The sequence below is a fragment of the Emydura macquarii genome, unplaced genomic scaffold (assembly GCF_026122565.2).
Source record: "Emydura macquarii macquarii isolate MOO-44397 ecotype Brisbane River unplaced genomic scaffold, CSIRO-AGI_Emac_v2 contig_1253, whole genome shotgun sequence".
In the NCBI taxonomy this organism is placed as follows: domain Eukaryota; kingdom Metazoa; phylum Chordata; order Testudines; family Chelidae; genus Emydura; species Emydura macquarii.
In genome coordinates this window covers 47,214,004-47,226,331 of record NW_027131390.1, presented here as the reverse complement: position 1 = coordinate 47,226,331, position 12,328 = coordinate 47,214,004, and the positions used below count along the sequence as shown (strand labels likewise).

Sequence of the window (12,328 nt, the reverse complement as noted above, 5' to 3'; positions counted from 1 at the left end):
TCGACTTCCTAACTTCTACCTACCGCAGCGTCCCTACTATGCTATGCAGACAGGAAATGCCCTCTGCTTGACGCAGCATTACTCTTTTTGTGGGGTGGATTAGCGGCATCGACTTCCAGATCGATTGAGTGAGTTTCCACTGCTGCTCAATCGACCCCGCAAAATCAATCCAGCGGTGCCAACAATACCGCCATCAATATAGACATACCCTGAGACTAATTCCCCAGCGAGGAGAAGTCAACATCTCCCATCGTGGTGGCCCAGAAAATTATTTTACCTGTCTTTTTCCTGCCAACCAATGGTTCACTCTTTTGATTGTTCTTCACAGCAATGATGTAGATGGTGTATTCAGTTCCTGGCTCCAGACCTGGGGAGGAACAGAAGAACCTCAGGGTTAAGTAACCCCCTAATTACAAAATGACAGTCGGGGATAGCTAAACAGAGACTTATCAAGGTTTTGCCCCTGCTACGGTTTCCAATGACTGCACACGTACAATGCATTCTCCAGTTATTTTGGTCCTAAGCACAAATAATCCATTTAGGTTTCCTTCTGGTAGGATCTTGATTGTCCCCCGTAATCCTCAGGAGTGAAGCGACCTGGACTCTGGAGCTCCTACCTTACTGAGCACTGAAAACACCTCATATTTTGTTTTCTAAAAACCCACAGCGGCCTGGATATTTGTCCCTCCCTGCCTGCTCAGCGGCATTGGCTGGCACACAGGGAAAGTGGAGTCAAGGCTCTGCCCACCTGCAGAGAAAGGGGAATATCGGCTCTACAGCATCTAATCCCCACGTGGGCCGAGACCCATGGTGCAGATAGCCGCACCCTTCCCAATTCCCCAGCACGACCCCATGGGGCACACCACCATAGAACTGGGATGCTCAGTTCATTGCAGAGGGCATTCACCAGACAAAGGGAACAGATGTACCGATAAGCGTGGCCTCTGTGGTGCCGGTGCGAGGGCGAGGGAGCAGCTCCTTGGGCTGTGCACCAGGTCTCTCATATCTGATGATGTAGCCCGTGATCCGGGCCCGGGGCGGCTGCCAAGTAATCAGCAGGGAGTTGCTTGTGGTTGTGAGGAAGCGCAGGTTGGAAGGCGCATCAATGGCTAAGAGCAAACAAAATCATTTAAAGAATGTGATAAATGCAAGCATGAGAGCACCACCCCTGCCCTGACAGCTGACAACAACTAAGGGGTTTCCATGGGCTGCAGTCACCTTCTGACGATAATCCGCTTCATGCTCGAAGAGGGGAAAATATGGCTGTAAAATGCGGTAAATTACATGTGTGATCTAAATCAAGGAAAGCCTAAGTTCAGATAACATGTATAATTTCGGTTCTTATGTAAAATAAATAAAAAGTGCCATTACCAGTGGATGCATCAAGCGTAACAGGGGAACTGCGGGCATTCTCGTTCAAGGTGTAAAGGTAGATCTTATAGTCAGTGCCCGGCTGCAAGCCTGAAATTGGAGTAGAAATAGGAAAAGTTTCAGCCTTGCTTGGTTAAAATGTTATACAGAAAGGTGCTACGATCACTGCTACAGGTAGAATCTAACTAAGTGTTAATACTTAGGATGAGTGTGTTGGCTGTAGACTTGCAAAAAATTAGGGGTTGAGATTTTTCAAAAGCACCTCGTTGCCTTAACTTTGTTCCCATTGACTTCAATGAGAATAGAGTTAGGTCAATGCCAAGTGCTAATGAAAATCCCAATTATAAATATTCGATTGTTATTACCTTTATCCAAGAAATACAAGTCTTCTAACAGGATATTCAGCCTACTCCCACCATTGCTTTCCCTTAGCTTTGTGCCCTGTATCTGAAGTTATGACCAATCAATGAATGAAGGGTTGCTACAAGGTGACGGGGACACTGTTCTCATTAGTTCTCAATGATCAGGCTAGGACAATTAATGGAAAAATGAAACAATGTATCAGTTGAATTGAACCAGCAGAAAACTTGAATGCCAAGATGATCTAGGGCAGCGATACTCAGACTGAAGCTCGGGAGCTGCAAGTGGCTCTTTAATGTGTCTCCTGTGACTCTTTGCAGTGCAGGATATTAAAATAGCGTGTGATTTAATTATTAACCAATCTAAGTTATTAACCAATCGAGATGCTTTTGCTATGTTATTAATCAATTAGATAATACTTGGTTAGTCATTTTGCTGTGAGAATACCATTGTGTATATATATATATATATTCATTGTTTCACTTATTATATATATAATATTATATATATATATTCACTTATTATATATATAATTAGTGAAACAATGAATTCACACTACTGTGACTCTTTTGGGTAATGCTGATCACTAACTTGGCTTCTGAATCTCTGAGTATCACTGATCTAGGAAGTGGAACAAAGAGGGTAGTGGAATGATAGTCACTGGAGATCTATGCAGATTTTGGAAGGTTCCTAATGGGGATGGTCTAGAAATATCAGTCCTGCATAAAATTAGGCAGCTGGAGGTCTGGACCTACTAACAGGGCTCTGATCATGATGTGAATGAAGCAAGATCTGCAAAGTGCAAGTGAAAAATCCAGTACTAAGAGAGTGTGGAAGATCTGAACAAGTGCACTTCCTGGCGGCTGCTGTGGAAAATGCTTCCATCCTCAGACAAAACGTGAATGCTCATAAGACTATTTTCTTGTGCTCCCATCAAATCAGGGCTTATTCAACAATGCCTCCTTGCAAGGAACTTGGGTTATCTTCAATGGGAGTTCTGCTCTCAGAGGTAGAATCTAAAGCTTTAATGAGGGTTCTCAAGGTTAGTGTGTATGTGTGTTAGAAGATCAATGTGAAGCCACCTGAAAATGGCACCTAAATTCCATCTGAGCTCCATTCCCACCAAGGTATCCCCAGCACAGACTAGCGACCAAATGCATCTCTGATGAGCCTGGTAGCTGAAAGATATTACTACACAGAGGAGACTGATGAAGACGCTCATTTACCAGTGATGGTGTAGGATCTAACGTCAGGGCTAATGGTCCTTTGAATGGGGTTCTGGCCATCTGTTGGGATGGCTTCAACCTGGAAGCCAGTGATCGTCTCAGTCTTGGTGCGCCAGATGATTGTGACGGTTGTCTCAGTAACATCTGTCACACGGGCTCTGCGAGGAGGACTGACATCTGCACAGAGAGCCAAGATCGGAGGTCAGTAGAATGGGCAGAAGCAATGACTTGGCGGTAGGCAGGGGAGGGCTAAAAGAAAAATTCCCCTAACAGAATCTTTGAATTTTATCAACTATTTTTAAAGGGCCACATGCAGACATGCATAACATGCAGACATCCTTACTCAGGACTGAGCTCATGGACTTCTGCCTGACAACCGACACGCCATGCATAGTACTTGCTGATATTTGTAAAGTATGATTGCTTACTCTCCAGGGTGGTGACCACACCATGGGCTGGCCTGCTAGTCAGAGAGTCCTTCAGAGCATACACACTGACTTCGTACTTGGTGGCCACCTAGAAAGGACAAAGTTATACAATGATAAGGGAGCTAAATGGAATGTCTAATCTTCAGATAGGCAGGGAAAGCTGGGACCCAGGGAAACAAGCCTGAGCTGATCCAGGAGTTGGTAGTTTCACATTGGTCAGTCACTGCTGAGGTCCTATTTAAATATGAAATGCTAAAAAAAATAGAAATCAAGTGAGCAAAAGATCATCAGGACGGTTAGATTTTCTTCCAGTTAAATGCAAAAATAAAAATAAAAAAGTGAGATCTGATTTTCATCTCCATAAAACTCATAGCATAGCTCAGTTCGAATCAATGGTGTTACTTTGGTAGAACATGGATGCAAACCAGAAGAGAATCAGGACCCTGTTTTTTTTTTCCTCAGGCAAACCAATTTAAGGTTGAAACTGTTATTAGCAACAGCTTGAAACCCAAACTTTAAAAATGTATTTGAAATAAATACATGAAAAAAATACATGACAAAAAGAATAGGAGTGGGAAGGCTGGTAGAGCAATGGCAGCTGTATTAGAAACCCAAGATCCTTCATGAGTGTTAGACAGTAGTGCCACGTATACTTTTGGAGTACAACCATAGTATTTGCTGGCCAGATAGAGGGCTAAAGAAAAGCTGTGCGATTATCCGCTTGCAGCATTGACATATCTATAACACTATAAACGGTGCGCACACACAAGGAAGCAGAAGACATTACAGTGGAAACCTGGATGACTTTCTGAAGTTTGGGGGGGCAGAAAGGCCTCTCTGGGCTGCAGAAGCGTAATACTCATGAGACGAAGGTAATACATGTACTGAGCTACCTAATGCAAACAGAAACCTTTCACTACCCAAAAGTGCTCTGCTTTGAGAACAAATTCAGTGGAAATTACAGATCTAAGTTTAATTGGGTCAGATCATCAGCCCTTGGCCATGGGAACTAATTCAGTTCACAGCAGCTGGATCTGGCCCAATTCAGGTTTGAAAATGAATTTAATGAGGGGGAAAAAAATCTCTCATTTCTGCAAATTATTCAGAAGCTTCTTTAAAAATGATTCATAGATTCACAGATTGAAAGCCAAAAGGGATCGTTAGGTCCTCTAGTCCAGTGGTTCTCAACCTATTTACCATGTTCTCTCTGTGTTACGTGAGCCACATCCACACAGTATATATACTACCTGTATGGCCCTGAGGATGTCACATGGGCCACAGCTGCATGCTCATTGGGCCGCAGGTTGAGAACCAGTAGTCTACCTGATTTCCTGCATCACCCAGGCCATAAAATTTCTCCATTACTCTGGTAATGACCCCAGGAACTTGTGTACGGCAGAAACATATTTGCCTGAAAAGTCCCTAGGCTTTATTGGAAGGGGCAGAGTGAAGAGGGAACGGGGAAACTGCAGTTTAAGCAGACAAGATCCACTGTCTTTTAACTATTAAGATACACGGGACTATGTTCTACAACTAACCAGACTTAAAACAAAGGCCAGACCCACAGGAACTATATTGATTTACCCCCCGCTGAGGTTTTGGCCCAAAGCATTTTTAAATTGCTGAAGAAATCCAACATCCCCCCTCCCTCACCACACACATTGAAACCAAAGGTCAAAGAGTTACCATTAATCCTGACACGACAGCAAACGTGCTGTCTGGGGAGAGGTTGATTTCTTTCATCGGCCCAGTCTTTTCCTTGGGATTCACTCGCACTCTGTAGCCAGTGAGATGAACGTTGGGTGCATTCCAGTTGACTTTCAGGCTGGTTGGCGTTACCTGAACAAACTGCAGGTTTGTTGGAGGAGGAATTGCTGTGAAAATTTTGATTAGACAACCGTTAGTTTGGAAGAACGTGGCTCCAGTCGAGAGAGCATTATCAGTCACAAGCGTGAAATAGTCTTAGGTGTGAAATACACAAGCGAAGGCCTAGGGTAGATCTGGATAGTCCACAGAGGTCTGGCTCAAAAGAGCTGAAAAGCTCTGTGGCAGTGCTATCAAAAGCTGGCTTTGGAGGTGCTTACATTCAATTGGTCAGTCTCAAAGTCAGTTCCTCATCTACCTTTCTCTACTTTTCATGCCCCAAAATGACATTTAGGTCAGTTTCACCACTGCGTGGCAGCTTGTCTAACTCCATTGATCTCTGCAGAGTTACTCCTGGTCTACAAAAGTGTGAGTGAGTGGAGAAGGCGGCCCTGTGAGTGCAGAGTGGATGTAAAAATACTGCCAAAGCAAAGCAGCCACCTACACAGGGCACAAGGCAGTGGAGGATCAGGGCTCTAGAAACCATTGTTCTGCTTACATATGGTATCTTCATGAGCTAAGATACCCAACGCTTGAATAAAGAACTTTGTTCAAGAAGTCATTTGGTTCACATAAACTAAAGAAATAGAAGCATCATGGGACATATTTACTTGCTCCTCTGTTATTTGTAACTCTTGGTCTATAACAGAATAAATGTATAGCTTACCATAATGTCCACCATTACCATGCTGCTGCAAAGCCCCCTGATTTTACATCATGTAGCTACAATGCAACTCTCCCTTGCTTTACTCAAATAGGGCCTCATTCAAAGCCCATGAAAAGCAATGGAAAGAATTCTATTGACTCCAATAGTTTTTTGATGAGGTCCCTAAAGGGTAAACCCAGACAGTGGTTTAAGAACTACTATTTGCACTTATGACAGGTATAAACAGCCTATCCCGTTTCAATCAATTATTCTAGCACTTAGGATATTTTAATTTATTTTTTATATTAATCGGTAAATTAGGAACTATAATCTTCCCTACACTCATGGAATTTCAGTGTCAGCTTTTCATTTGCAAATGAATGGAGGCTTCGATTGTAAGGTGCTACCAGGACCTGACTGGCAACACAGGAAACTCTGCAATAGATTTCAGATTGCTGGCAGCAGACAGAGCTCACATTATAGATCCAGTACAACCAGTGGCGTGAACTGGGAATTATTTTGCAAGAGGAAAATCATCAATTAATATAGAGGAGATAGTAATTATTATGTGCGCATGCACGCATGTGCACACATTTCTCGTTTTGAGGAGGAGGTTTGTTAATAAAACAATTAATCAATGGAACAAGCAGGATCAGGCTCTAATGGGGACTGTCAGAAACCGACACACTCCTGTGAAAGAAAGCATCACACCAACGTGCTTGTTGTCAATGAAGCACAGCTGTAGCTGTTAGACAGTAAAAAAGATAACCTGCAATAACCAGAGCCAGAGAAAACCCAGGCTGGTCTTGCTGGAACTTTTCATAGACTCTGTAAGGAGCGGAAGAATTTTGTAATGCGGGGGGCAGCGTAAGTGGCAGTGGCTAGGCCTGAGGCAGTATCAGCTAGGCCCGACTTAGCATAAGTAATAATAGCTAGGCCCTATGGGTAATACTAAGCCGCTTAAGTAAAAGCTTGGTGTTTCCTAATTTGGGCATAAACTCGGGCCAATATGAAAAGGTAGGCTAAATCGCAAAAAACTAGGTCAATTGTAGAAAATTAGGCTAACCACAGAACCAGTTCAAGCCAACTAAAGGTCAGCAAAAATTGTAAACAAGTAACTGCAGCTTGTAGTGAATTGGTCCTTAGCTAAGTGCCAATAGCAAAAAAAAATAACAAGTGTTAGGACCCAATCCCCAAGTGGATTGAGATAGAACCAATAAGCTTATTGCTAGAAAGGGGTGGGGGGTGAGAGAGTATATCGGGACCCCCCAGGTGCCGCCCTGCCCAAAAGCTCTCCGCTGGCCTGTAAAGAATCCATCAGGCGCAGCGTGACAAGTTCACTCCCTGATTGCAACTCGCTTATCAAAAAAAAAATGGGCTTCCCCTTTCTCATTGTGGTAAGCTTCTAATTTATAACTTAAACAGCTTAAATTAGTATAACAGCCACTAGCAGCTTAAATAAACTGACAGTGTGGTTAAGTGCTCGTCTGTCTGCTCTTATCTCACTGCCAAAATCTCAAACCATGATTTCTCCGTTTTTGCGGAATACAGACTCCATGTCAGGCATCTGATGATTTAACAGTTTTATTTCTCCTGTTGTACCCTTGGAAACAAGGACCTATCTGTTTTCTTCTGAACTGAGTTGGATCTGATTGTTAAGTACTGGAGGCACACACTTTTGAAGGGAGCAGATCCTTACCCTGTTGGGGAAAAGGTGTCAATGACAGCCGGAGGACAGGCTGTGAGCAAATAGAGGCTGTGCTTTTTCCTTCAGAGCAATGCCAAAAGGAAGATTGGGAAGCACGTGGGGTACAAAAGGGCTAAGTGGGTATAGCAGGGCCTGTCCTAGTATTTATTTATGAAAGAATATATACGTTTAAAGGCTGGGTCCTGGCCTCTGATCCATTCCTTTTGCACCACTCCGGCAGCACAAAGGGGACAGGAAACCATCCTTTGCCCTTTATATCATCTGTCCCTGGTCCTCCCATTGCCATAATGGGCATCCAAAGAGAGGAGGGGGTGCGGCTAGTGTCTGATGTGCTCCTGGGATGGGCCTTGTTATTGTCTCCTCAAGCTATGCTGTTCTAGTGTGTGATGGGGACCAGATCACTCCCTGAATTCCACTCGGATTGGTAGGGACAGGGGCTAAAAGTGACAGAAACTACTTAGATCCCTGCCCCGGAAGGGTCTGCGATGTGGCCCTCAACTCTGCTCTCCTCAGTTGCTGACCTGTGTTAGTAATTCAAGCCTTCCCTTAGTTTACTTAATAAATACCTAGCAATCTTCAATCATCATCCACCTCTCCAACCAAACAAAGTCCGCTTTCAAGAACAAATATCCCCCATGGCTCCCACAGAGGTACTCCCCCAGTTGGCCATACGAAAGGATATTTGATCCAACAAGTTCTAAGCCATTGCTACTGTGGCCTGCTGGGCAATGTAGTTAAAGGTGTACCTGTGGACTGGGTCCCAGTCAGGGGCTGGCTCTCCATGTCATCGTGCAAGGCAACGATGTTGACAGTGTACTCCGAACCGGGCCTGAGGCCAGGGAGTTCGGCAGTGTCGTCTTCACCGTCTGGGGCGGGCACTAGCTCATGGATTCCATCCTCAGGGCTTGAGTAGGTCACCCGATAGCTGGTGACTTGCCCCTGGGGGCTCTCCCAAGCGATTTTGATGGAATCGACATCCACCTCAGTGAATGTCAGTCCTTTAGGGCTGTCAATGTCTGTTAGGCAAATTAACGGGAAGAGGTTATGGCATAAAAACAGGTTGCAGGGAGGGGAAGAGAAAAAAAAAAAAGCATTTTGATTACATGCAAAGCAGTCTTCAGGTTAGCAGGTGCCTAATTCTCCCCTGCCTTGCACAGCTCTTTACACCTCTGCAAAGTGAATGCAAAAGGCAATGGGTGAAATCCCAGCCCCATTGAAGCCCATAGGAGTTTTGCCATTGACTTGAATAAGGCTAAGATTTCACTCCATGTTCCTCATTCTCATTTACACTATAGCCCCTTTACTCCACTCGGCTCATGCAGAGGGGCCGTAAAGTGAGGGAAATGCAATTTACACACACTTTACATTGGCACAGCAGGATAAGGTGCCCCTGCTACCCGCATGTTGCACTCACTCTTCACCAGTGTGAGTAACCGTGCAAGGCTGAAGAGAATCAGTCCCACTATTTTCTTTCATAAATTAACATCCAATTAAATCATTTGAAAAGATAGCAAACAACTACGTAGATTACGTTCTAAATCAAGGAAACCCATTGGCTTTGTAACAAGCGTGCCTGGGGTACCCATGTACACACAATTATCTCACAAATTAGAGCCGCTCATGGTCATCTTCTCATAAAATTAGACTTGAGCACAAGATCCTGAGCCAGGGTAAATAAGTGCAGCTCCGGTGATGACTAGCCAGACCTCTGTGGAGCTATACCCATTTGCACCTGCTGTGGATCTGGCCTGTAATCATAAGATCTTGAATTAATCTTCATAACGATTCACAGAGTCATTTTTTTGCAATGAGATGTTAGCCCTATAGACCTGCATTTTCTATGCTTGAAGATTAGCAAAGGTGATTTTATAGGAAACTTTTGGCTTAAGACTGATACAGCTTGTGCAATACTCCAATGAACAGTTGAAGAAAGTTCCTGTTCTGCTTACTGGAGTTTTATAATTATTTGGGTTAGATTGCGGCTTTATAGATAGGTCTGAGCATGATGTCCCAGAAGTATCTTTGGGAGAGACAGTGCATTAAAAACACCCCTCTAAGTGACAGGTTCTTCCCTGCTTTCTCCTTGCTCCCCGAGTAGTACTCCGCCACTGTCCTATACCAGCAGGCCTGCACATGAAAGGATGGGCCAAGACTCTGCCCATTCCCCACCCAGCTGCTCTCGGGAGTGAATAATCAAGGGTGTAAGCCCTGCTTACTTTTGCAGGCATGGTCCCAGGTCTGGTAGCCCACATAAGGGTGTAAAGCAAGTTCTTATTCCCTTGCTCAGGCAAACACTACAAGTCAAAATCTAGCCCTCTGACAGCAAGGGGTGAAACCACCTTTGCACTCCAGCTCTAGAAATGAGGTCTGCGCAAAACATTTTAAAAGATTCGCTAAAGGCAAATAAACAAGGAAAAACGATTTTGCTTAGGCCATTTTTAGTGAAAGAAAATAAAAGCACAGCATGGTGGGAAATGGCATATTTTGGCAGCTGATCCAGCGAGGCATAGGTGTGGACTTTTGGTTTTGCCCTGGGTGCCCCACCCTGGCTCCACTACCTCCTCTAAGGTCTTACCCCCACTCCACCTCTTCCTGCCCCTACTCTGCCCTCTCCCCCTAGATCCCCTCTTCGGAGTGCCTCCTACCTGTTGCTCATGCTTTTCTGCCCCTTCCTCCCTTAAGGGCGAGGTGTGTGTGTTTGGGGAGGGGGGGACTCTGTCAGTTTTGGGGGAAGCTATTTTCCTTGGGGTAGGAAGGGTTGCCTAGCAGTTAAGGCACAAGCCTGGGATTCAGGGTTTGATTTTCTGCTCTGCCATAGACTCCATGCTTAGCACCAGGAAAGTCACTTGACCTCTGTGTGCCCTAGATCCCAACTGCCATATGGGGCTAATACATCCCTGCCTCCCAGGTGATATCCATTCATGGCTGCGTGGTGAAGGGGGCAATGAAGGTACCAAGGTAGGTAGATTTGGACTGAATTTCTCCACAGCCTGAGAGTGAGATCTAGCTCCATGGGGCAAAGGGGAAGGCAGGGGGCAGGGACGGATGAGAGATCAGCTTGGAGCTTCCACCCTGCTGCTGCTTCTGGCAGTTGAGGTGCCCAAGCTTGGGGCTTCTGCCCCACATCTTCTGCCAGAGCTTCCCCCACACCCACCCAACGTGGCTTCTGATGGGGTGCCGCATCTTCCCTCCACCCGCCCAGCTGAGCAGGGGCTGGCACTGCGTGCTGATGACGCCTGGCACTCCCCGCCCACCCCTAACTCTAAGGCATTTTTTTTTTGTTACAAAGTGGGGGGGAAGGGAGGGGAGCCCGTTCCAGTGCCCCTGGCTGGACCAACTGCCAGCGCAGCGGCCCCAAGGCTGGGTCAGACTCAGCCAGAGCTGGGAGGCACAGGTTAATCAGCTGATCTGGCAAAACAGCTGATCTGTGGCCACCTGCGCGAAACAGCTGATCAGCAGCCACCAACAGCTGAGCCCCTGATTACCTCCAGAGTGGGCACCTATGTGGCTAGGTACTTCTCAGGGAGAAGGACGCATGTTCTTCTCTGGCACCTAGCTGTCTGTGGAGTGCCCACAGTAAAGGGTGCGCAGTGGATTCACCTATCCGAAGACACTAGAGATGGTTTTGGTGGTTGCTTGGTTTGTTTTTGTGAAATTAAATACATACTGGTCACGGCGGTCTCAACCAGAGGGAGGCTCTCTCCATTTTGACCCTGAGCATAGACGCTAACCACATACTCGACTGTGGGCTGCAGGTCCTCGATGGTCGTTTGGGTTTGATCTGCAAGGAAAAGACGAGACCGGGATTATTTGGAACAGAGAGAGAGGATTTTGTGTCTTCAACCGAGATCTTCAAAGGTACCGAGGTGCCAAACACCCATTGAAATCAGTCCCTTCGTTCCTAGGTGCCATGTGGCACAGAGGGGAGCAAAGTCGTAGTCAAAGCTGTGCGTGGTGGCCAGGTGAAGGTAAAAGTGGCTACACAGATTGTCTCCTGCCCATCGCCACAGAAAGTCTGGGTGTGTTGCTTGGGGAAAGCAAGAGGGGCCAGGAAAAGGAACCAAAGCTATTTCACTGTAGGACTCACGTGCCCCATATTACTCATTGTCTAGGTAAAAATCAGGGACTGACCAATGTCGCTCTGTCTGGGAATCCTACTGGAGAGGGCAGAGGGACTGCGTGGCATATCTATTGCCTTTGCTGGAGGGGGCTGAGCCCAGCAGGAGCTCTGCAGCTGCTATGGGTGTCTGGTTGAGAAGCCACAGAGCTGGGGCAGGTTTTCTATGGCTCTCCCACCTTTCCAGCCTTTTCCAGCTTCCTGGCCTAACTGCTTGCATGAAACCCCGGGCAGAGCTCACTGCAGAGCTTGGGCTGGTAACACAGCCGAGCAGCTACACATTTCATCCCATGGGGAATTTTGGCTGCGCACTTTGATTTGGGAGCCTTATGCTTTTTTAAGCTTGACCAAACTGTGGTGAATTTGCCTTGCTGCAGTACTCAGCGAGGATACCAACCTGTAGGCTAAGACCCCCTGTGAAGCCCTACGTCAGTAGAGACAGACTAGATTGGCTGTGCCAAGTCGTCTGATTCATTTACACGACGGCTCCTTCACCCTGCTCTGACAGTGCAAAGAGCCCTTCAGTGTCACTGGAATTCATACCCACCTGGAGGCCTGGACCCCTGTAATCAGGTTCTCAACATTACAGAAACAAAACAAACACAGCCA

The 12,328-nt window shown here is 46.0% G+C and overlaps 1 protein-coding gene across 4 annotated transcripts in view; it reads right to left on the bottom strand.

Annotated features, from left to right (window-relative positions):
* FN1 (fibronectin 1) overlaps positions 1 to 12,328 on the bottom strand; it is a 71,412-nt gene that overhangs the window by 8,919 nt on the left and 50,165 nt on the right. For 2 of the 4 annotated variants that reach the window (XM_067548702.1, XM_067548703.1), the window contains 8 exons: positions 11,270 to 11,383; positions 8,349 to 8,618; positions 5,072 to 5,259; positions 3,386 to 3,473; positions 2,958 to 3,134; positions 1,372 to 1,461; positions 930 to 1,109; positions 278 to 367 (listed from right to left, as the gene is read on the bottom strand). In XM_067548702.1, the coding sequence (XP_067404803.1) occupies positions 278 to 367; positions 930 to 1,109; positions 1,372 to 1,461; positions 2,958 to 3,134; positions 3,386 to 3,473; positions 5,072 to 5,259; positions 8,349 to 8,618; positions 11,270 to 11,383 (1,197 nt within the window). Of the gene's footprint in view, positions 1 to 277; positions 368 to 929; positions 1,462 to 2,957; positions 3,135 to 3,385; positions 3,474 to 5,071; positions 5,260 to 8,348; positions 8,619 to 11,269; positions 11,384 to 12,328 lie in introns of those variants that run through there. The other 2 variants (XM_067548704.1, XM_067548701.1) reach the window with 2 other exon arrangements.